Below are 26534 nucleotides of genomic sequence, written 5' to 3' on the forward strand. Positions count from 1 at the left end.
GTAATAGGGTCTATCTTTCTTCAGTTATTTGCAGTTATTGCAAAAATAAGGGCCATCACATAAAAGACTGTAGGAAAAGACAATGGGCGAATACTCATAATTCCTCAAGTAATAACTTGAGTAATCCTGCTTCAAGTTCGAACGCATCTCGTTATAATTCCCAAAACAATCAATCCCATTCGGGAAACTCTTTGCCGGGAGCATCGAGCAGCCGTATGACTCCCGCCCGTGCTTTCAAATAGGCTGTTCTCTAGACAAAAGATCAGAATATCGTTGCATAAATTTAAGTATTAATATAGTAGACGAAGAAAAAGTATCTGTACTGGTAGATAACGGGGCAGATATATCTTTAATAAAAGTTAGTAAACTAAAGGATGATTGCCTTATCGACACATCATTTCCTGTCCACGTAACGGGTATTGGAGGTAGTCATGTTACTACCATAGGAAAGATAGTTGCCATTATTACCTTACCAAATAACAAAAAAATACCTCACGAATTTCATGTTGTAGGAAAGGAAATTCCCGTACCTGACGATGGCATTTTAGGCCGCGATTTCTTACAGAAAAATAAAGTAGTTTTATATTATAATAGAGGTACTTTTAGTGTAGATAATTGTTCTTTAGCGTTAAGAAGTTCACAAAATTTAATTACTATAAAACCTCGCAGCGAACGATTTATTAACTTTAATACTCCTAAGTCATTACATGAAGGTCTTGTAGAAACTTTTGAATTAAAACCAGGTATTTTTGTCGGTTCGTGCTTAACTAAACCTACAAATGGGCAGTGTGTTGTTAGCGTTCTTCCATGGAATTTTCCAATACCTTTTGTACCAAAAAAACAAGACGCTTATGGTGAAAAGAAGTGACGGCTTGTGGTTAACTATCGTAAATTTAATGACATCACGGTGGGTGATTCGTTTCCCTTGCCGTCTATAGCAGATATTTCTGACCAATTAGGAAAGAGCTAATATTTTACAACTCTCGATTTAGCGAACGGGTTTCACCAAATTCAGCGCTAGCCGAGGAAGACAAGGAAAAAACAGCCTTCAGCACAAAATTTGGTCATTTTGAGTACAATAAAATGCCAATGGGCCTTAAAACAAGTCCTGCCTCATTCCAAAGAATAATGAATTGTATCTTAAGCGGTCTACAAGGTTTAAAGTGTTTTATATACTTAGACGATATTTGCGGTTACGGTTCTAATTTGAAAGATCATAAAGGGAAATTAAACGAAGTTTTCGAGAGACTTCGCTCTGTTAATCTTAAATTACAGCCCGCTAAGTGCGAATTTTTTAGACGCGAAGTAAGTTACTTAGGACATTTAATAACTAGCAACGGAATTTTACCTGATCCTGAAAAAACAAAAGTAATTTTAGAGTATCCTATACCTCAAAATGTTAAACAATTAAAATCATTTCTTGGTCTCTGTGGATACTATAGGCGTTTTGTTAATAATTATAGTTTTATTACACTACCCTTAACAAAGCTTTTAAAAAAAGATTCTGTTTTCCAATGGTCCGATTTATGCAACAAATCATTTCAAAATTTAAAACAAATTCTTTCAAATCAACCCCTCTTGCAATTTCCTAACTTCAATGAAAAATTTTTATTAACAACAGATGCTTGTAACACTGGTATTGGTGCAATTTTATCTCAAGGAAAAATAGGCGACGATTTACCTATTGCATATTGCAGTCGCGCTTTAAATAAAGCAGAACTGAACTNAAATCAACCCCTCTTGCAATTTCCTAACTTCAATGAAAAATTTTTATTAACAACAGATGTTTGTAACACTGGTGTTGGTGCAATTTTATCTCAAGGAAAAATAGGCCACGATTTTCCTATTGCATATTGCAGTCTGCACAAGCAGAACTGAACTACAGCACCACTGAAAAGGAGCTTTTAGCAATTGTTTGGGCCACTAAACATTTCCGCCCTTATCTCTTTGGCAGACGTTTTATTATCATAACAGATCATAAACCTCTAGTTTGGCTTTTCAGTGTAAAGGATCCCGGTAGCAGACTAATAAGATTTAGGTTAGCATTAGAAGAGTATGATTATGAGATCGTATATAAGACAGGTAAACTTGTAGCGGCTAGTTCATAATCAAAATCCTGAGAATGTACATAAACCAAAATTATTATAAATCTAACAATAAGAACTGAAACAGTACGGTTATCGGTTAACATTCTCAGAAAAACATTAAGCAGTGAAACCCAACCGAAACTTGTTACCAGGAAGCGAACGGCGAAAGCAGCTACGGTAACAATACAACGATCGTCGTTAAGGGTACCGAGAATTGGAACAATTACCGTATATAAACGGAAATTTTGTATCATGTGAGGGTAGTAAGTCTTGATCTTTCTTTCTGTTACCTATACATGCTATTGACTATTTATTTATATTTATTGTTTGTTATAATTTTGTGGTGTGATCTTCTTTTATTATTCGTTTTATGTGTTTTGTTTGGTGTATTAGTGTAATCCAACTTATACTGTTTTTATTTGTGTCGGACTATTATTTATTTTTATTATTAACAACAAAAACCGACAAGTGGTGACCCGACGTAAGTAATTTTGGATCATACCCAGGAATTTCAACAAAGTGTTTTTTGTTTTTCTCCGTAAGAACAATGGTAAATACCCGTACAGACAGCGAAGGCCTAAGTCAGTTAGAACAACAACGACGCCAGCTTGAGCAACAGCTACAGGAAATGGACCAGGAACGACGGGAATTAGAATGCTTACGCCAGGAATGGCAACTCCGTCAAATCCAACAAGATCAGCTGCCGCAACCTCAAGAAGCTAGTACAGTACCCACGGGACCAGCACGCCAGCACCCTATAACTGCATCAGGGATTGAACGAGTAGGACTGCGTATATACGAATTTACCCCCAGCGACCCGGAATATTTCTTTGCATTACTGGAGAGAACATTGAGAACAGCAGGTATAACCAGCGACGAGGCCAAATTCAGCTACGTACTCGGTTCCCTAGGGACAAAACATCTGGGCGAAGTCCGGGACATCGTGATGAATCCACCGCAAAAAAATTCCTATGATGTTTTGAAAAGAGAATTAGTGAAACGTCTCAGCCAATCTCAAGAGCACAAGACCCGAAAGCTCTTGGAACACGAAGTCATCGGAGATAGGAAGCCTTCCCAGTTCCTAAGACATCTACGGATGTTAGCCAGCAACATCGTAGGTGATCCTGTTTTGCGAACAATATGGCTGAGTCGATTACCAACACAATTACAACCCCATCTGGTAACTAAAACCGAGAGTACACTCGATCAACTAGCGGAAATGGCCGATGCAATTCTGGAAGCTACACGATCACCACCGCAGGTAACCGTCAATAGCGTAACTAATGAAACATCGCTGGAGATAAGGCTTGCACAATTGCAACTAAGTATCCAACAGCAAGTGGCAGAACAATCATCAGCACTACGAAGACAAATCGACGCCATCACTGTTCCCGAAAGGCAACGCAGTCGGGATAAATCACCACATCGCCGATCTCGTTCTGGAAGACGATCTAATTCAAAAGACATGGGGCACACATCTAACAGACTCTGTTGGTACCATTGGAAATTCGGTCCTCAAGCCAGGAAATGTCAACCAAGATGGCGCAAGATGACATCCCGAAAACTGCTATTACGACTCCTTTTGGTCTTTTCGAATTCCCTTTTATGACCTTCGGACTTAGTAATGCAGCCCAAACCTTTCAGCGATTTATGGACGAGGTACTGCGAGGATTAGATTTTTCATTTGCATACATCGATGATATACTCGTTGCATCCGAATCACCCGAAGAACACGAAGAACATTTAAAAGTACTTTTTGAACGTCTACAACAATTTGGGATTGTAATAAATGCGTCAAAATGCACTTTCGGTAAGACAGAGGTAAAGTTTCTAGGATACTTGATCACAAGCAATGGTACTAGACCATTACCTGAGAAAGTACAAGCCATCACCGATTTCCCAAAACCAGAGTCAGTAAAACAATTAAGGCAACTCTTGGGAATGGTAAATTTTTATCGCAGATTTATACCCAACGCCGCAGATCAACAAGCCGCTCTAACCAACCTTTTGAACAATAACGCCAATGGAAAAATGCCGATCACCTGGACAAAAATAGCCGAAGAAGCCTTTACCACCTGTAAGGATAGCGTATCACAGGCAGCACTCCTAGCGCATCCGACACCCAACGCGCTTCTTGCTCTTACGTGCGATGCTTCAGACACTGCCGTAGGGGCAGCCCTGCAACAAAAGGTCAACAGCCATTGGCAACCACCAGCGTTCTTTTCCCAAAAATTGAGTCCTGCTGAACGCAAGTATAGCGCTTTTGATAGAGAACTTTTAGCCATTTACAAAGCAATTAAACACTTCCGTCACATGTTAGAGGCGACAGTATTTACTATATTCACGGACCATAAACCAATTACCTTCGCAGTTAACCAGAAGCCTGAAAAGTGGACCTCCCGTCAAATTTGCCATATAGATTTCATTAGCCAGTTTAGCACGGATATACGTCATATATCCGGATTGGAAAATGTTGTCACGGACACACTTTCGCGTATCGAAGAAGTGACTTTACCCCTCAACTATACAGCCCTGGCCAAGGATCAAGAGGATGACGTTGAATTACAATCATTTCTTCATTCAAATTCCAGTTTGAAACTCAAGAAAGTAGAGATTCCCGGCACAGGTGCTACCATTTATTGTGACGTTTCTACAGCAGTGGCACGCCCGTTTTGAACATCTAAGTTTCGTCGAACAACATTCCATTCAATCCATGATTTTGCACACCCTGCTGCAAAAACTACTGTGACCCTAATGACTCAACGACTTGTCTGGCCATCAATAACGAAAGACAGTCGCGAGTGGACCAGAACCTGTATCCCATGCCAACGTTCAAAAGTTTCACGACATGTTTCAGCGCCGCTTTCATCGTTTTCAAACCCGTCAGCAAGATTCGACCACGTACATATCGATATCATCCTAATGCCCATTTCCGAAGGGAAAAGGTATTGTCTCACGTGCGTGGATCGTTTTTCAAGATGGCCGGAAGCAGTCCCCTTAGAAGACCAAACAGCAGAAACCGTAGCGAGAGCGTTCTACGAAAATTGGATTTACCGTTCTGGAGTTCCATTGCGTGTAACAACCGACCAAGGGCGCCAAATTATGTCAACCCTCCTCGGACATCTCACTAGTATGGTTGGGATATCTCACCTTCACACCACCGCATATCATCCCCAAGCGAATGGTATGGTAGGAAGACTCCATAGACAACTTAAAGCGGCAATCAAGTGTCACAGCAGCGAGCGTTGGACCGAAGTACTTCCTACCGTTTTGCTGGGAATCAGAGCCGCATGGAAGGAAGTTATTGATAGTATATCTGCCGATCTAACCTATGGACAACCACTACGACTGCCAGGGGAGTTTTTAACACCAAGGACCAACGACGACATGGAAGATTTTGATGCTGACATTAGACAACTCCGTCAAGATTTTCAAGAATTACAGCCAGTACCAGGTACGCACCATGGCCGTAGAAACATATTCGTATTTAAAGATCTGGTTACAGCAAAACAAGTCTTTGTACGCAACGATGGCCCAAAACAATCACTGCAGGCGCCATACGAAGGACCATTTCCGGTAGTTAAAAGAACAGCGAAAACTCTCACGGTACACATCAAAGGAAAAGATGTAGTTATTTCTGTGGATAGGGTGAAACCAGCCTATATCCTGCCGGGCAATCGTGATAATACGGTGATAACACAAACTTCAGCATCGCCTCAACAGCCCAACCAAGGCGGTTCAGCAACAACCCGATCAGGCCGAAGGATAAGGTTCACCGACCGCTACCAAGCAGGAAATCCTTAACGTTAATCACTAGCGAGGGGGTACTGTAGCGGCTAGTTCATAATCAAAATCCTGAGAATGTACATAAACCAAAATTATTATAAATCTAACAATAAGAACTGAAACAGTACGGTTATCGGTTAACATTCTCAGAAAAACATTAAGCAGTGAAACCCAACCGAAACTTGTTACCAGGAAGCGAANTGGATTCAAAGTCGCCGGCTGCGTTGCTGGCAGTTGTGTGTGTGTGTGTGTGTGTGTGTGTGTGTGTGTGTGTGTGTGTGTGTGTGTGTGTGTGTGTGTGTATGTGTATGTGTGTGTGTATGTATGTATGTATGTATGTATGTATGATGTATGTAAAGTACTACTACTATACGTATACATGCATATTATGAGATTATGTATGTGTGTGTCTATGGATGTATGTATGTGCAAAATGTACCAACAACAGCAAACACTGATGGTTCGAACTGTACTTACGTACGCACCATCTAGCATACCATTCAACTGTACGTATACATACATGTATGTTACGAGATTCAAAGCCGATGGTTGCGGCACTGGCAACCGTATGTGTGTATGTTTGTATGTATGTATGTGTAAAATGTAATTACATACAACCATGTATGTATGTGTGTGTGTGTGTGTGTATATGTATGAATGTGTAAAATGTACATACGTACTACCTACCATACCATTCAACTATACGTATATATGTATGTTACGTATGATTCAAAGCTGACGGCTGCGATGGCGGTCTGGCCAGCTACGGGCGATATGGTATACTCGCACATTCGCGCACACACATAGACACACCGCTTGTTGTATCAACCGCTTTTAGGCATCGATCAAGCGCGCCGAGTCGGTGGCCCACTGCGTTAACGTCGTAATCGGTTGTCGTATTATCGCACTGGTACGCGATTCGAACTCGGCCGCGCGAAAAAAATCGTCTACGTCACCTAACCATCATCCTCCTCCAACACACACAACAACACACAATACAGACAACACACAAAAAATAACACACACACATACATACACACATGCTCAGGAAACACCCCTTACAACCACCCATAACTGCAGCAACAGCGACGTCTACGATAGAAGGGAGTTGTAGGGGGTGTTTCCTGAGCATGTGTGTATGTGTGTGTGCGCATTGTTATGCCTAGCTGAAGAATGAACCTTTTTCTTCCTCTACAGCCAAGGAATGACCTTTAGCCGAAGAATGACCTACTTCGGCTGAATAAAAACCTCCAAAGGCGTTGAAGAACTGGAAGGATGGTCAGTAATGGATGTGCAGGACATCCTGAGTCCCAGCTCCGACATTGTTTTACTACTAACAGCACACCAACTTATGTATTTAAAAAAGCGGACTACGTAGGGTTTAATAACTTCTTTCTCAGAAGTAACTTGGTCGAACTATACAAATTGGAGTCTGTCAATGATAAAGTTAATTTGTTTTATGAAAACATCAATAAAGGAATTACACATTTTGCCCTGGTCCACGTAAGTAAGATAAACAATTATCCTAGTTGGTTTTCTAAAGAGCTAATAGATAAAATCAGACTGAAAAAGGAAGCGCATACAAATTATAAAAAATCAAGAACAAAAGCGGCCTATAATAGTTTCCGAAGATTAGAATGTAAAACAATTAGTGCAAAGTGTTATAACATATACAACAAGAGTTGAAGATATAATGAAGTCAGTCAATTTTGGAAATTTGTTAAACATAAGAAACGAAATGATATCGACATTCCATCTTCCATGTCCTGGAATGAAAACAAGGCGGAAAATGATGATGAGTGAAATAACTGACATATCTGCATCTTTCATTAAAAGTATCTATGACAGCAACCTGGATAACACTAGCTCCTCGCCTTTAATCCGAAACTAAAATCAACAACTAGACCTGGATGTTAACTTGGCTGATTTGCAAGTTAGATTCGATGATGTCTTCGAACAACTATGTAAGCTGGACGCAAAAAAGGTGCTGGATTTAATGGGGTGCCCAACTTGTTTCTCAATCTTAAATCGGAATACTTATTATATGCAGATGATTTGAAAATATTTAAGTTTAAATTTGTTAAGTTCTTCATTAAGGAAAAAGAGAGAGATAAAGGCATTCTGTGTGTATTCTAAATAAACCTATGATGGTTAGAAAAACGATTGTAGCAGAGGAGATATCATAGGGTTTAGTGTCACCGATGACAAAGTACGATAATAATAATAATAATATACGACCAGGGGACCGTTCGCTCTCATAAGTGACGAGCGACGCANAAATCTAAAAAACAGAATAGCGTAACAAAATCTTCAACATCTGCTGAATATGTAGCATAATCAGAGTGTGTAAGCGAATTAAAAGTTGTGAAGGTTAAGGTTTCAATACCTATAAAAATTTATGAAGATAATTCAGGTGCGATAAACATAGTCAAACATGGAAATTTTACAAAAAATTACAAGTATATTGAAACTCATTATCATTTTGTAAATGAGAATTATATGAACAAAACTGTTGATGTTGTCAAAATAAATTCAGAAGAGAATGTTGCTGACATTCTCACTAAATCGTTAGGAATTATAAAATTCGAAAAGTTTAGGAAAGCACTAGGTATTTTATAAAATGCTTATATTATTTTTATGTTTAAAACGCGATACAAATTTAAGGAGGCGTGTCAAGTTGGTAGTAAATTTGTATCGCGCGACACCTATGTAATGTAAACTACTTTACTTGAGTTAGTTGTTCGATGGCCGTTGCCACGATAAAATGTTTGGTATTTTCTCAATAAAATAAATTACATTAAGTTTTATCATAGTTATTTATTATTCAAGTGAGATACCTAATTATTTAATACTTACAAACATGCGATTTTAGGATTATTGCATTAAATCACAACATTTGGCATAAACTTGAAAACGTTAATTCATGGCTTTTTGTTCTTGTGGAAACCGAAACAATTACAATTACATGCAACAATCAGAAAGTACCTAAAGATGTAAGATTACAAGGTACTGGACTATTTTCGTTAAATTCAAATTGTTCTGGGTATGGAACTGACGTTAAATTAGTTCCTTTTCATTCATTTAATAATAATATTGAATCAGAATTTAATTTCGTACCTTCGTTTGATATTTTAGGCAATTATTGCGAAGAAAAGGTAAATAAAAAAGGATTAAATGTAACTATGCTTCATTTAACCAGAAATTATAAATCGAGTGTAACAACACTAAACGAATTAAATGTAGCAAGCTATAAGCGAAGCGATATTTTGTCTCAATTACACAATATAGAAGATGTTTACGTAAGGACTGTGATAAATTATTCTATTGTCATAGTAATTGTCTTAATCCTGTTTTGTATTGTCACGCAGTGAAGTTCTAGCGAAATTCAAAAAACCATTTTAGATATCAAAACATATTTCAAAATCAATTAAATATTTCATAATTATAACGTTGCTATTCTTTTCAAATTCATAAAACGGATATCGAGTTCATTTACTTGCAAAATAAGCGTATTTGGCATTACACAGCAACGAAGCAGTAAGTGAAAACAATTATCTATTTACAAGCAGAATTTGACGCCAGTTCGATAGCTCTGGTCATTGGGAAAATTATTGTACTTCGCGAAGTCATCAAGAAGGACTTCGTCGGTTCTTTTCATTAAATCAGCTAAACCCGAGAAACTTCTAAAACCAGTGAATGACCCATGTTGAACTATGGACAAATAATTATTGGTTCATCAAAAAATTTAGCGCGTAAACGGGAATTGATAGTCTAATCGCAATCAGTTGATTCCGGAACGCGAAGGGATAAAGTCTACCCTTAAAAGAGTAACAGGTGGCAAATTCTGAGTGTTGGTGACACTACCCATGGGCGATAATGATTGCGGCGCTCCTAAACATATAAGTAGACCTCTTAACTAGTTTTTTGCGTATTGATCTACAATGAGAGGAAGATCCTTCTTGTAAATATTCAAGTCAATTCTCTATATTATTTTTATAATAAAGTTTGTTGTTGTTTTGAAAACTTGCCTATCTTGTCATCTTAGTATCTGACCCCCAGTCACGACAAAATAATTAAATTGCATTACAATCGGGTAGTTAAAATAAATAATTAACAAATTACCGATGTAACATAAATGGTGAAGACACCGTTTACAAATTGAGCGTGACAGTATTTTAGTTGTTTACTGTAAATGTGTTAGACATAAGAAAAACGGCTGTACCCAATATTCTATAAGTTGTAATACGCTAGCGAAAACCTGTTTAAATATTTTTAATATACAAAAAAATGAAAGAACACGTAATGAGTTCAATGTTGAAAACGAGCATCGTGAATTAAGTTCTTTAAATCATACATCTTCGCAATCTAGTACGGACAGTCCTATATTAACTCCCATTAAAGCTCGTCGTTCTACCCATTCATAAATAAAACAACTTTGTCAAGTTTGATATTTTGTATTAAGCATACTTATATTTGTAGTAAGTAAGTAATTAAGTTTAAGATAATTGTAACTGAATGTTTATACTGATTCAATTCATTAACACGTAATAACGTAACCATTATTTTTACCATTTCTTATTTATATAACTATTATATAGATCATTAATTATTTTATCAAGGTATGTTTACTCTTCCCAAAGGGGGGAGGGATGTTATGGACAGGTAGTACTAGGTATATTCTTTTACCTACCAAGCTTTCACCAACCTTCCTAGAGTTAAGCAAACCGCATAAAAAAAGGGCAAATCTGCAGTTAAACAGATATTTATGGTTACGTCCTCGAATTTGACTCGAGGACAGCTTTTTAGTAAATTCTCCGAAATCACCCCAAGTCAACCGAGGGTATATAAACCTCTGGAAAAGAGAGAAAGAGAAGGGGAACATCTAAGCACTCCACTTAAATCGTTTTAAAATCGTCACTGCCTCGTTTCATAATGGAGACCGGGTAAGGTTGTCACACGGGTAGGTTGTCACAGCAGTAATAAGCGAGAAAGTAATGAACGAATGAACCCGCTGTGTGACGTCAAACTAGCGAGACGGCAACACCTCTCTCCCTACTTCACCTCAGTCCGCTCAGCGACGCAGTAACGGCGAGACGCACGATCGTTTTTTTCGCACACCAAAAGTATTTTTTTGTGCATCAGTGTCGAGCCTAGTAAGTATATTTATATTTTGTGGGTTTATAAAATTTTGCATGTATTTGTCATGTCAAATAAGTGTTGTATAGTGATGTAATGTTTGTTTTAATACACAACATGTTTTAACTTTATTTTGAGAGGTTATTTTCTAAAACGTGCTTTGGGGCTGGTTGTCTCAAGTCGGCGGGGGCTTATTGTCACATGTGACAACCTTCCCCATGCTTGTTTGCTGGCTATTTTGTTGGGTTTTGGGCTGTTTGCTCATAATAGGTACTTTGTTTGTTTCAGAGATTGTCTTAAAAATGCCACGGTATCACAAGAGAAAGTCTAATCGAGGCCTTGTGTCACCAGCCTTAATGTTGGGTGCTGCGAGGGAAGTGAAAACCTATGGCAAATCTATAAGATCCGTCGCAAAGGCTTTTGGTATTAATTATCGCACTTTAACAAGGTATTGTCAAAAATTTACAGCCGAAGAGATAAGCAATGAGACTGTGTCACCACCTACTACAAAAATAGGCTATCAAAAGAATCGTCAGGTTTTTACCGATGAACAGGAACAAGAATTGGAAAAATACATCCTTAATGCCTCAAGTATTTATTTTGGATTGACTCCAAAGGAAATTCGAAAATTAGCATTTGAACTCGCAATTTCGAATAACCTTAAAGTTCCGAAGTCTTGGGAATCAAACAAGCTAGCTGGCCCTGACTGGTTTACATCGTTTTTGACGAGACATCCTTCTCTATCCATTAGAACACCTGAATCCACCAGTTTGGCTCGGGCCACTAGTTTTAACCAACATAATGTCAAAACTTTCTTTGATAACCTTGAATCGGTAATCACACGTTATGGTATTCAGCCACACGACATCTGGAATATGGACGAAACTGGGGAGACTACGGTACAAAAACCCAGTAAAGTTGTTGCTAGAAAAGGCTTTAAGCAAGTCGGTGCAATAACGTCAGCTGAGAGAGGCACTCTTGTGACCTTAGCCGCTGCTGTTTCCGGGGGAGGTAATTCAGTGCCACCATTTTTCGTGTTTCCGAGGGTGCATTTCAAAGACCATTTCATCAGAGATGGGCCAATTGGTTGCAAAGGAGGAAGTAATCCCTCAGGCTGGATGACAGAAGAATTATTTGTGGGTTTCTTAAAACATTTTCATAATCATGTGAAATCTACTAAAGAAAAACCATGTCTTTTAGTTTTGGACAATCACAGCTCTCATTTGTCCATTGAAGGACTTAACTTTGCTAATGAAAATGGCATAATAATGTTATCTTTCCCACCACACTGCACTCATCGTCTGCAACCTTTAGACAGATCAGTTTTTGGGCCTTTAAAAAAATATGTCAACAACTCAATGGATCAATGGATGGTTAACCACCCAGGACAAGCAATGACGATATACGAAATACCAGGAATAGTTGCCCAGGCTTTTCCATTAGCAGCAACTCCTTCCAATATTGTCGTGGGGTTTAAAGCCTGTGGAATTTGTTCATTTAATCGAGACATTTTTCAGGAGCATGATTTTATGCCATCCTCTGTCACAGATAGGCCACTTATTACGGTTACTGATCCCGATATAGTGCATAATACCATACAAAATGAAACGGATAACTCTGACATTAACAGTCTTATGAATAGTGATCTCCCTGTCCTTGATTTTTCTTCATTGGATCAAAACGACAACGCTAATTTTAGTGTTCGTGCAGTGACACCACAGGGCTCGGGAAGTTCAGTACCAGAAATATCACAGCAGGATGCTACAAAGGATTCGACAACGAACACTTATCTTGGTTCAAGTGGATTGAAGACTTCCCTAATAATATCACCGCAGGTTTTGAAGCCCCTACCAAAAGCACTTCCGCGCAAATCGCAGCGAGTTGATAGAAGAAAATGTAAATCGGCAATTTTAACAGATACACCGGAGAAGACATTTTTAGAAGAGAAAAAAAAAGAACAAGAAAGTAAGAAAAAGAAAGTATCGAAACGAGTGTTTAGTGAAAATAAAGAAAATAAAAAGGCATCTAAAGGAAAGAAAATTAAAAAGACAACAGTTGACAGCGACGAAGATGAAAAAGGGGATGAAGACTTTTGTTTGATCTGCTTGTCTTCTACTAGCAAGTCTAGAGAAATTTGGCTTCAGTGCCAGGATTGTAAGCTATGGGCTCACAAAGAATGCACGCCTGGACTACCAAATTATGTATGCCACAATTGTGATTCGGAATATTCAGACTAATTTTTGAGACTGACTAAATATATCTTAGTAAAGTTAAGTATATTGCGTCCAAAGAGTTGATTAAGTATGTTACATTTTTTTATTTTTATTGAGTTTGCTAAGTTCGTAGGCTAAAATGATTGTTATTAGCTTAAAGCTAAAATTATTTTTGTTTTAGTAAACATTTTGTGTTTCTTTTTTTGATAATAATTAGTGAAGGAGTAGTGATTTGATTGTTTCAATTATTAAAAACATTCATGCCATTCAAATAAGTGTTTCTGGTTTTTAATCCTACCTCAATTTACTATGGGACTTCCTACCCCTATCACTGTGACAACCAATCCTGATGCGGGGTCAAAAGTCACACTTTTATTTTTCAACAAAAAATCAAATAAGTCCTTAATAAATAAATTTTAGAAAAAAAGCATAAGTTAATCATAAAGGGGAATAAATATACTATACTTTAATATACAGTTGTCATTGCTGAACTAAAAACAAGACCACTAAAAATCCAAAAGAAAAAAAATGTGACTTCCATACCCGGTCTCCCCTATAGTTAAAGTTGATTAGTAAGTAAGTAGTCTATTGTTTATTTTAATAAAGTAAAATTAAGGACTTATCGTTGTCGAGAGTATGATTTTGACTTCCAAGTCTTAACCATCTCGCAGGAACCCTAAAAAGTTCCCGCGTATAAATATATATATTTGTCGGGGACACAAGAAAGTAAAGGTTAAAAATNAATGCTTCCAAGTTCGTTGGGCTATGTTGGAGACCTTGTTGATGTTCTGAAAGAAAGAGATCAAACTGTGGACTATGTGAAAAGTAAAATTAAAATGATTGAACAAAAAGAAAAAGAAGATAATAGCAAGTGTATTCAAAACTGAAAAAAAAACAAGATCAAAATTGTTTCAAGTGTGGAAAATTTGGACATTTCAAAGACCAATGTCCCAATACAAAACCGGGCGGCAATTCATGGAAACCCAGGGGCGGCATGTATCAGCAAGGAGGCGGACGCCAACAAAGTTGGCAGTATCGTAGCAACGGTCGAGGGAGTCGGGGCTCCAGTCAACATCGTCGTGGTGGCGGTTGGCAGCAAGGTTATTACCAAAGAGCGGAAGATGGCAGCTCAAGTAGTTTTTGTACTGAGATTGAATCACATGAATCTGTAGTTAATGGTTGAGTTGATAAAGTAGAATGGCTTTTAGATAGTGGATGTTCCGACCACATTGTCAATAATGATGAATACTTTTATGAATCAATTGTTCTTAAAACACCTGTGGATGTTAAAATTGCTGATGGTCGTATATTAAAAGCTACTAAAATAGGTAACATAGTACATGACTTCAATGTTGTTGGTCAAATGATAAGAAATAAAATGTCAAATGTATTTTTTGTAAAAGAGAAGATTTAAAGTCAATAATGTATTTCGTATGACGAGTAAAATTGTAAAACCGGAAGTGAATGTGACAACTAAAAATAATATGACTGAGAAAGAAAAATATCACAGAACACTAGGTCATATAAATTTTAACTATTTGAAAACTATGTGTGATAAACAAGTATTAAAAAGGTCTGCCTAAAGAGTTAGAGTCTGATTATTTTAAGTGTGGTATATGTTTAGAAAATAAAATGCATAATTTACCATTTAAAAATGAAAGAACTAGGGCAAGTGATATATTAGAAATTGTTCACACAGATCTGAGTGGTCCTCATAGTACTCCTGGATTGAATGGGGAACGATATTTTTTGACTTTCATTGATGATTTTAGTAAAGCGGCTCAGGTTCATGTAATTAAATCTAAGAGTGAAGTCTATAACTGTTTTGTCAAATATGTAAATTTAATTGAAAATATGACTGGTAATAAGATAAAGAAATTGCGCTGTGATAATGGTAAGGAATATATGAATAATGAAATGTCTAAATTTGCGTGTGAAAAAGGTGTTGAAATAGAACCTTGTCCGCCATATGTTCATGAGCTAAATGGGACAGCAGAAAAATATAATAAAGATATAATGGATATGTCTAGATGTTTGTTAGCAGAAGCAAAGGTACATAAGTGTTTTTGGCCAGAAATTGTTAAGACAGCGGCTTATTTAAAGAATAGAATTATAACAAATACTATTGTCAAAAATAAAACTCCTTACGGAATAATGTTTGGTGAGAAACCCAGTGTAGAACATTTAAAACTGTATGGTAGTAGGGTTTTTGTAAGAGTACCTGAACAAAAGAGACATTCAAAATGGGATAAAAAAGCAGATCTGGGTGTGTTGTTAGGTTATGAAAATGTTGGTTATAGAGTCTTGATAAATAATAAAATTGTTGTTGCTAGACATATAGTCTTGGAAACACTAAATTGTATGCAACTCCGATGGAGCTAAATTTAAAATTGTTACCTACAAAAGTAGTGAGAGAAGAGATTAAATATAGAAATTTGATTGGTACGTTACTATATATTAGTTCAGGTACAAGACCTAACATAAGCTTTAGTGTAAACTATCGAAGTCGATTCCAGAACTGTTATGACAATACGCATTATAAATATGCGTTAAGAGTACTTAAGTATCTATTGCTGACCAATGATTTGAAGTTGACTTATAATAAAAATGTTAATTCTGATACTCTAAGTTGTTATGTAGATGCCTATTGAAAATCTACGACTGGTTATGTGTTAAAAATGTATAATAATATAATATTTTGGAAATCTAAAAAACAGAATAGCGTAACAAAATCTTCAACATCTGCTGAATATGTAGCGTTATCAGAGTGTGTAAGTTGTGAAAGATACATTGTCAGATTTGGATGTTAAGGTTTCAACACCTACAAAAATTTATGAAGATAATTCAGGTGCGATAAACATAGTCAAACATGGAAATTTTACAAAAAATTACAAGTATATTGAAACTCATTATCATTTTGTAAATGAGAATTATATGAACAAAACTGTTGATGTTGTCAAAATAAATTCAAAAGAGAATGTTGCTGACATTTTCACTAAATCGTTAGGAATTATAAAATTCGAAAAGTTTAGGAAAGCACTAGGTATTTTATAAAATGCTTATATTATTTTTATGTTTAAAACGCGATACAAATTTAAGGAGGCGTGTCAAGTTGGTAGTAAATTTGTATCGCGCGACACCTATGTAATGTAAACTACTTTACTTGAGTTAGTTGTTCGATGGCCGTTGCCACGATAAAATGTTTGGTATTTTCTCAATAAAATAAATTACATTAAGTTTTATCATAGTTATTTATTATTCAAGTGAGATACCTAATTATTTAATACTTACAAACATGCGATTTTAGGATTGCATTGAATCACAATATTTGGCATAAATTTGAAAACGTTAATTCGTGGCTTTTTGTTCTTGTGGAAACCGAAACAATTACAATTACATGCAACAATCAGAAAGTACCTAAAGATGTAAGATTACAAGGTACTGGACTATTTTCGTTAAATTCAAATTGTTCTGGTTATGGAACTGATGTTAAATTAGTACCTTTTCATTCATATAATAGTAATATTGAATCAGAATTTAATTTCGTACCTTCGTTTGATATTTTAGACAATTATTGCGAAGAAAAAGTAAATAAAAAAGGATTGAATGTAACTATGCTTCATTTAACCAGAAATTATAAATCGAGTGTAACAACACTAAACGAATTAAATGTAGCCAGCTATAAGCTAAGCGATATTTTATCTCAATTACACAATATAGAAGATGTTCACGTAAGGACGGTGACAAATTATACTATTATCATAGTAATTGTCTTAATCCTGTTTTGTATTTTAATTGTTTACTGTAAATGTGTTAGACGTAAGAAAAACAGCTGTACCCAATATGCTATATGTTGTAATACGCCAGCGAAAACTTGTTTAAATATATTTAATATACAAAAAAATGAGAGAACACGTAGACATAATGAGTTCAATGTTGAAAACGAGCATCATGAATTAAGTTCTTTAAATCCTACATCTTCGCAATCTAGTGCGGATAGTCCTATATTAGCTCCCATTAAAGCTCGTCGTTCTACTCATTCATAAATAAAACAATTTTGTCAAGTTTGATATTTTGTATTAATTGTAAGCATACTTTTATATTTGTAGTAAATAAGTAATTAAGTTTAAGATAATTGTAACTGAATGTTTATACTGATTCAAATCATTAGCAAGTAATAACGTAAACCATAATTCTTACCATTTCTTGTTTATATAACTATTATATAGATCATTAATTATTTTATCAAAGTATGTTTACTCTTCCCAAAGGGGGGAGGGATGTTATGGACAGGCAGTACTAGGTATACACTTTTACCTACCTAGCTTTCTCCAACCTTCTTAGAATCAAGCAAATCGTCTAAAAAAAAGTACAAATCTTTTGTTAACCGGATATTTATGGCTACGTCCTCGAATTTGACTCGAGGACAGCTTTTTAGTAAATTCTTTGAATTCACCCCAAGCCAGCCGAGGGTATATAAACCTCTGGAAAAGAGAAAGCAAGGGAGAACATCTAAGCACTCATCTAAAATCGTTTCTAAATCGTTACTGTCTCGTTCCACAATTGTAGTTAAAGTTCATTAGTAAATAAATAGTGTATTGTTAATTTTAATAAAGTATAATTAAGGACTTATCATTGCCGAAAGTTTGATTTTGACTTTCAAGTCTTAACCATTTCGCACGAACCCTAATTTAAAGTTCCCGCGTATAAATATATATTTATCGGGGACACAACATTTTTGGTGGCAGCGGTGGGATTCCAGCGAATCAACGTTTGTAAAGGATAATCTTGTGGCTATCCCTGTGATACTGTGTTCAACGATCCTGAAGGATATTCCTGTGTACACAACCAAACCACGGAAAGCAGGCAAAATCGGCGGTGCGACTTGTCTATTTGGATGCCTACAACTCCTTGAAGACGTTGGGAATCAAAACGAAAGCAAAAAGTAAGTCCTTTCTTATCCCTATTTGTACTTTTCCTTGTATGTATCGACTCAACCATGGCTAACGAAAGAGAAACAGTTTATTTATCATTTGACCAATCAATAAAATTAATTCCTATCTTTGATGGAAATAAGAAAAACTTTCCACAATTTTTAAATTGCGTAGAAATTGTTAAAAATCGGAGTAATCCCGCTGATATGGCAATGCTTTTGGACATCGTAAAGACTAAATTGTTAGGTGTAGCATTTAATGCAGTTAGGTATCGTACTATAGAAACTTGGGATGCTCTCATAAATACATTGAAACAGCACTTTTCCGAAAAACGCACAATACCACATCTTGAAGCGCAATTATCATCTTTAAGGCAAAAACCGAACGAATCCGTTACAGATTACAGTAATAGACTAGAAAGCATTATAGAGCCGTTAATTAACGCGTCATGTGAAGGAAAAAATGATGCAGCAGTAGAGACTATCGAGTCGTTATTAAAGGAAAGAGCATTGAATACTTTTATTTTAGGCCTTAGGCAACCTTTGAAATTATTAGTGGAGTCTCGAAATTACCAGCAGTATGAGCTAGCAGTAGAGGGGGCTATTCAAAAAGAGCGCGAAATGTTATTAGAAAAAGAAAGTTACAAATTTGTTAACACTTTTAATTACAATCCACATTTAAATTTCCGCAATAATAGTAGTGTAGCAAATAAAAATAGTAATTTTCACTCAAATAGAAACCAAACTCCCAATAATTTTCCTAGAAACACTTCAACAAATTCCTGTAATGGTGATTCTAACAGTAATAGGGTCTATCTTTCTTCAGTTATTTGCAGTTATTGCAAAAATAAGGGCCATCACATAAAAGACTGTAGGAAAAGACAATGGGCGAATACTCATAATTCCTCAAGTAATAACTTGAGTAATCCTGCTTCAAGTTCGAACGCATCTCGTTATAATTCCCAAAACAATCAATCCCATTCGGGAAACTCTTTGCCGGGAGCATCGAGCAGCCGTATGACTCCCGCCCGTGCTTTCAAATAGGCTGTTCTCTAGACAAAAGATCAGAATATCGTTGCATAAATTTAAGTATTAATATAGTAGACGAAGAAAAAGTATCTGTACTGGTAGATAACGGGGCAGATATATCTTTAATAAAAGTTAGTAAACTAAAGGATGATTGCCTTATCGACACATCATTTCCTGTCCACGTAACGGGTATTGGAGGTAGTCATGTTACTACCATAGGAAAGATAGTTGCCATTATTACCTTACCAAATAACAAAAAAATACCTCACGAATTTCATGTTGTAGGAAAGGAAATTCCCGTACCTGACGATGGCATTTTAGGCCGTGATTTCTTACAGAAAAATAAAGTAGTTTTAGATTATAATAGAGGTACTTTTAGTGTAGATAACTGTTCTTTAGCGTTAAGAAGTTCACAAAATTTAATTACTATAAAACCCCGCAGCGAACAATTTGTTAACTTTAATACTAAGTCATTACATGAAGGTCTTGTAGAAACTTTTGAATTAAAACCAGGTATTTTTGTCGGTTCGTGCTTAACTAAACCTACAAATGGGCAGTGTGTTGTTAGCGTTCTTAATACTACCGAAGAAACATTACAAATTCGCGTACCGGAAGTAAATTTACATGAAATTGGTCCAAATCATTGCACACAATCTAAATCTCATGCACCAGCTGTCCATACAATGAATATCAAATCTCAAATCCATGATCGTTTAGAAATTTTACGGAATAATTTAAGACTAAGTCACTTAAATCATGAAGAGAAATCAGAGTTGCTAAATATTATAGAACAATATAGCGATATATTTTACTTAGACGGCGACATTTTATCTTTTTCGAATGCAGGAGTGCATAAAATTTATACTAAATCTGACGTAGGTCCAATCAATGTTAAACCATACCGTTTACCAGAATCGCTCAATTCAGAATTAGAAAAACAAATCAATAAAATGTTAGAGGAAAACACAATTCGTCCATCAAAGTCACCATGGAATTTTCCAATACTTTTTGTACCAAAAAAACAAGACGCTTCAGGTGAAAAGAAGTGGCGGCTTGTGGTTGACTATCGTAAATTAAACGACATCACAGTGGGTGATTCGTTTCCCTTACCATCTATTGCAGATATTTTTGACCAATTAGGAAAGAGCCAATATTTTACAACTCTCGATTTAGCAAACGGGTTTCACCAAATTCAGCTAGCCGAGGAAGACAAGGAAAAAACAGCCTTCAGCACAAAATTTGGTCATTTTGAGTACAATAAAATGCCAATGGGCCTTAAAACAAGTCCTGCCTCATTCCAAAGAATAATGAATTGTATCTTAAGCGGTCTACAAGGTTTAAAGTGTTTTATATACTTAGACGATATTTGCGTTTACGGTTCTAATTTGAAAGATCATAATGAGAAATTAAAGGAAGTTTTCGAGAGACTTCGCTCTGCTAATCTTAAATTACAGCCCGCTAAGTGCGAATTTTTAAGACGCGAAGTAAGTTACTTAGGACATTTAATAACTAGCAACGGAATTTTACCTGATCCTGAAAAAACAAAAGTAATTTTAGACTATCCTATACCTCAAAATGTTAAACAATTAAAATCATTTCTTGGTCTCTGTGGATACTATAGGCGTTTTGTTAATAATTATAGTTTTATTACACTACCCTTAACAAAGCTTTTAAAAAAAGATTCTGTTTTCCAATGGTCCGATTTATGCAACAAATCATTTCAAAATTTAAAACAAATTCTTTCAAATCAACCCCTCTTGCAATTTCCTAACTTCAATGAAAAATTTTTATTAACAACAGATGCTTGTAACACTGGTATTGGTGCAATTTTATCTCAAGGAAAAATAGGCGACGATTTACCTATTGCATATTGCAGTCGCGCTTTAAATAAAGCAGAACTGAACTACAGCACCACTGAAAAGGAGCTTTTAGCAATTGTTTGGGCCACTAAACATTTCCGCCCTTATCTCTTTGGCAGACGTTTTATTATCATAACAGATCATAAACCTCTAGTTTGGCTTTTCAGTGTAAAGGATCCCGGTAGCAGACTAATAAGATTTAGGTTAGCATTAGAAGAGTACGATTATGAGATCGTATATAAGGCAGGTAAAATCAATGTAAATGCGGACGCTTTAAGCAGAATACCTTATCAAGTAAACTGTGTAAAGACACATTTGGATTTCCAAGAATTTAAGGAACTAACACAAGCTCAATTAATCCAGAACCACAGAGTTATTGAAATAGTCGGAAATATTTTCAATTCATCTTCTTCTCATGTACTTAATTTTGTTTCAAAAGATAATATACCCATTAATGAGATAACAAACGAACTACAAACACAGTATAATTTTCATTTAGGTAATGAGTTACAAAATTGTGAAGTAGGAGATATAATATTAAAATCAACACACGTTAAGACAATAGTCAACCTTGTTTTAGTTAACAATAACACCGACTCTGTAGAAATCGAAAAGTTTTGGCAATACCTAAACAGAATTAAAGACGAGTGTTTGATTAATAATATAGCGACATTAGTAATTCCTAAGGAAATATTTTTTAAAGTAGGTGTACCATTTGAAGATATTCGTATGATGTTGCGTTTCATATTTAAAAATACTCTAATTGAGATCACGATTTATGACCCGAAACGAGAATATTCAGAGCAAATTAAAGAAAAAATTTTATACGAATTTCATAACACTCCCATTGGCGGACATAGCGGTTACAATCGTACATACAAAAAATTAAAACAATACCATTCTTGGCCAAATATGAAAAGTGACGTTCGAGAATATATTAGAAAATGTGACAAATGTCAAAAGAATAAAACCACGATTAAGCATAAAAACCCCTTAGTCATTACGGACACTGCTATTCGTCCCTTACAAAAATGTTTCGTAGACATCGTTGGACCACTTCCTATTACAGATCAGAATAATAAATATATTCTTACATTTCAAGATAACCTTACTAAATACTCTGAAGCGGTCGCAATGCCAGATCAAGAAGCTGAAACAGTAGCCCACTATTTAACTAGTAAGATCATTTGCAAATTAGGAACTCCTGAATCATTAGTTTCAGATCAAGGAACAAATTTTTGCAGTACAATTCTAAGAGGTGTTTGTAAATTATTGAGGATAAATAAAATCCAAACCACTGCATATCATCCTCAATCAAATGGCCAAGTTGAAAGGTCACATAGAACATTAGCAGAATATCTAAAAAGCTTTATAAACAGTACTCAAACTGATTGGGATAAATGGCTAGATTATTACACTTTTATGTACAATTCAACCCCTCATACTTCTACCAGCTTTAGTCCATACGAACTAATGTACGGTCGAAAGCCCATTATACCCAGCTCTATAGAGAAATTACCGGACACTCAATATAGTTATGATGATTATTTACAAAATTTAAAACATAAATTGCAATTAGCCTGGAACAGTGCTAAAAATAATTTAATAACATCGAAAGTAACGGCAAAACAATATTATGATCGGGACAGCAAAATTAAAGATTTCAAAGTTGGTGATTTAGTTCTTTTGCATGATCAAAGTGTAAGGCGCGGTCGAGCGAAAAAATTATCGTCGTCTTGGATAGGACCATACAAAATTCTTGCAAAAATATCAGATGTAAATTATTCTATAAAAAGAGGAAAACATTCAACAATTGTTCACATTAATAGATTAAAAGCTTATTTTGAGTAAATAAGATTTTTTATAGTTTCAGATAATGAAGTTCCTTCCTTTCATTCTTATTTTCTTAATCTCCATATTTCCTCTACACTTTTGTGAAGAAAACTTTTTAGTAACCCAAATCCAACATAATCCTGGAATTTATTTTGAGAAAATGGCCAATGTTCAGTTCTATAGCAATGAGTGGAAATTAATAACACATGTAGATATTAAACAATATCTTGACAATTTCGAAAGACTTGTTAATTTTAACGATAGAACAATCTCTATGTGCAATAAATTAAAAGACTACGTCACCTCTACTTGCAGCCAATATTTAGCAGTAACTCGAGAAATCATACAGAAAATAAAAGCTCAAACTATTCTTGTTCAAGATCTTGTCGGATCTAATAATTTACCTCTCCGGAAAAGACGTGGATTATTTGATATAATTGGTAAAGCCGAGAAAATACTTTTCGGAACTCCTGACGCGGATGATGCCTTGTATTATGACAAAACCATTTCAGAAATTTCCGAAAATGAACGTAAAATGCATAACTTACTTGTTAAACAAACATCCGTAGTTCAAGGTACCGTTCATTCCATTAATCAAACAATTAGTAATGTTGTACATAACGAAGCCTTGGTGCAGAAAAATCTTGACGAACTTGCAGATTCTTATAAATTAATGTATTCTGAAGTTTCAAACGTTAGGACGAATATAGATATAGAAGTTAAATTTTTAGAACATGTCAATATTTTAACATCCATAATTAACCAATATCAGATTGATATTCAGAACTTGATAAATGCGCTTATTGTAGCCAGAGTGGGTCAGATACATCCTTCTATCCTTAGCCCTAACCAGTTAATCGCAGTAATCAAAAAGCTCTTTCCTACCTTTCCCCGCGACTACACTATCCTGTTTTTCTATCAACGGAAAATAGTCATCTTCTTCACAAGCTAATCATGGTTATAAAAGTTCTACTAGAGAAGGACGAAGAATGCACTGTTTTTAAATTGCATCCCTTACCATTTAATGCTTCAGGATCATTCATCTTCATTCAACCATCAGTCACTTACCTGGCCATCGACAAATCTAAGCAGCTTTTCGTTAGTGTAAGTGAAAGTGAATTTCAACAATGTGTAGATTTAAAAAGTGAGCGTTTGTGCAAACATCAGCAACTAGCAAGAGTAATGATGAACTCAGAGATACGTGAAATTGCACTTTACAAAAATAAATTGAACTCAATGAATGACTGAGAGAGAAAAATATCACATAACACTAGGTCATATAAATTATAACTATTTGAAAACTATGTGTGATAAACAAGTATTAAAAGGTCTGCCTAAAGAGTTAGAGTCTGATTATTTTAAGTGTGGTATATGTTTAGAAAATAAAATGCATAATTTGCCATTTAAAAATGGAAGAACTAGGGCAAGTGATATATTAGAAATTGTTCACACAGATCTGAATGGTCCTCATAGTACTCCTGGATTGAATGAGGAACGATGTTTTTTGACTTTCATTGATGATTTTAGTAAAGCGGCTCAGGTTCATGTAATTAAATCTAAGAGTGAAGTCTATAACTGTTTTGTCGAATATATAAATTCAATTGAAAATATGACTGGTAAAAATATAAAGAAATTGCGCTGTGATAATGGTAAGGAATATATGTCTAAATGTCTAAATTTGCGTGTGAAAAAGATATTGAAATAGAACCTTGTCCGCCATATGTTCATGAGCTAAATGGGACAGCAGAAAAATATAATAGAGATATAATGGATATGTCTAGATGTTTGTTAGCAGAAGCAAAGGTACACAAGTGTTTTTGGCCAGAAATTGTTAAGACAGCGGCTTATTTAAAGAATAGAATTATAACGAATACTATTGTCAAAAATAAAACTCCTTACGAAATAATGTTTGGTGAGAAACCCAGTGTAGAACATTTAAAACTGTATGGTAGTAGGGTTTTTGTAAGAGTACCTGAACAAAAGAGACATTCAAAATGGGATAAAAAAGCAGATCTGGGTGTGTTGTTAGGTTATGAAAATGTTGGTTATAGAGTCTTGATAAATAATAAAATTGTTGTTGCTAGACATATAGTCTTGGAAACACTAAATTGTATGCAACTCCGATGGAGCTAAATTTAAAATTGTTACCTACAAAAGTAGTGAGAGAAGAGATTAAATATAGAAATTTGATTGGTACGTTACTATATATTAGTTCAGGTACAAGACCTAACATAAGCTTTAGTGTAAACTATCGAAGTCGATTCCAGAACTGTTATGACAATACGCATTATAAATATGCGTTAAGAGTACTTAAGTATCTATTGCTGACCAATGATTTGAAGTTGACTTATAATAAAAATGTTAATTCTGATACTCTAAGTTGTTATGTAGATGCCTATTGAAAATCTACGACTGGTTATGTGTTAAAAATGTATAATAATATAATATTTTGGAAATCTAAAAAACAGAATAGCGTAACAAAATCTTCAACATCTGCTGAATATGTAGCGTTATCAGAGTGTGTAAGTTGTGAAAGATACATTGTCAGATTTGGATGTTAAGGTTTCAACACCTACAAAAATTTATGATCACACCACCGCATATCATCCCCAAGCGAATGGTATGGTAGGAAGACTCCATAGACAACTTAAAGCGGCAATCAAGTGTCACAGCAGCGAGCGTTGGACCGAAGTACTTCCTACCGTTTTGCTGGGAATCAGAGCCGCATGGAAGGAAGTTATTGATAGTATATCTGCCGATCTAACCTATGGACAACCACTACGACTGCCAGGGGAGTTTTTAACACCAAGGACCAACGACGACATGGAAGATTTTGATGCTGACATTAGACAACTCCGTCAAGATTTTCAAGAATTACAGCCAGTACCAGGTACGCACCATGGCCGTAGAAACATATTCGTATTTAAAGATCTGGTTACAGCAAAACAAGTCTTTGTACGCAACGATGGCCCAAAACAATCACTGCAGGCGCCATACGAAGGACCATTTCCGGTAGTTAAAAGAACAGCGAAAACTCTCACGGTACACATCAAAGGAAAAGATGTAGTTATTTCTGTGGATAGGGTGAAACCAGCCTATATCCTGCCGGGCAATCGTGATAATACGGTGATAACACAAACTTCAGCATCGCCTCAACAGCCCAACCAAGGCGGTTCAGCAACAACCCGATCAGGCCGAAGGATAAGGTTCACCGACCGCTACCAAGCAGGAAATCCTTAACGTTAATCACTAGCGAGGGGGTACTGTAGCGGCTAGTTCATAATCAAAATCCTGAGAATGTACATAAACCAAAATTATTATAAATCTAACAATAAGAACTGAAACAGTACGGTTATCGGTTAACATTCTCAGAAAAACATTAAGCAGTGAAACCCAACCGAAACTTGTTACCAGGAAGCGAACGGCGAAAGCAGCTACGGTAACAATACAACGATCGTCGTTAAGGGTACCGAGAATTGGAACAATTACCGTATATAAACGGAAATTTTGAATCATGTGAGGGTAGTAAGTCTTGATCTTTCTTTCTGTTACCTATACATGCTATTGACTATTTATTTATATTTATTGTTTGTTATAATTTTGTGGTGTGATCTTCTTTTATTATTCGTTTTATGTGTTTTGTTTGGTGTATTAGTGT

At 35.7% G+C, this 26534-nt stretch overlaps 2 protein-coding genes across 4 annotated transcripts; both read left to right on the top strand.

Annotated features, from left to right (window-relative positions):
• Positions 1 to 10813: 10813 nt before the first annotated feature.
• LOC108742303 lies at positions 10814 to 13434 on the top strand. Of its 3 annotated transcripts, XM_018477472.1 has the most exons (3): positions 10814 to 11026; positions 11298 to 12145; positions 12210 to 13434. In XM_018477472.1, exon 3 carries the CDS (start codon positions 12278 to 12280, stop codon positions 13244 to 13246), a length of 969 nt encoding a protein of 322 aa, XP_018332974.1. In that variant the 5' UTR covers positions 10814 to 11026; positions 11298 to 12145; positions 12210 to 12277; the 3' UTR covers positions 13247 to 13434. The 3 variants fall into 3 exon arrangements, with proteins under 3 accessions (XP_018332974.1, XP_018332971.1, XP_018332973.1); XM_018477469.1 differs by having other exon boundaries at positions 11298 to 13434; XM_018477471.1 differs by lacking the exon at positions 10814 to 11026 and having other exon boundaries at positions 11067 to 12145.
• A 12064-nt stretch (positions 13435 to 25498) lies between these two features.
• On the top strand, positions 25499 to 26116 carry LOC112904712. The gene is made up of 2 exons (XM_025975476.1): positions 25499 to 25766; positions 25818 to 26116. The coding sequence occupies exons 1-2, from the start codon at positions 25499 to 25501 to the stop codon at positions 26114 to 26116; spliced, it is 567 nt and encodes a 188-aa protein (XP_025831261.1).
• Positions 26117 to 26534: the final 418 nt, after the last annotated feature.

This window comes from Agrilus planipennis, unplaced genomic scaffold (genome assembly GCF_000699045.2).
Source record: "Agrilus planipennis isolate EAB-ADULT unplaced genomic scaffold, Apla_2.0 scaffold231, whole genome shotgun sequence".
Taxonomy (NCBI): domain Eukaryota; kingdom Metazoa; phylum Arthropoda; class Insecta; order Coleoptera; family Buprestidae; genus Agrilus; species Agrilus planipennis.

Bases quoted from the DNA above. Each gene is read 5' to 3' on its own strand.
- LOC108742303 (XM_018477469.1), top strand. From the start codon at position 11,312: ATGCCACGGTATCACAAGAGAAAGTCTAATCGAGGCCTTGTGTCACCA.
- LOC112904712 (XM_025975476.1), top strand. From the start codon at position 25,499: ATGGTAGGAAGACTCCATAGACAACTTAAAGCGGCAATCAAGTGTCAC. The intron at 25,767-25,817 runs GTACGCACCATG...ATCTGGTTACAG, and splicing joins AGAATTACAGCCAGTACCAG to CAAAACAAGTCTTTGTACGC.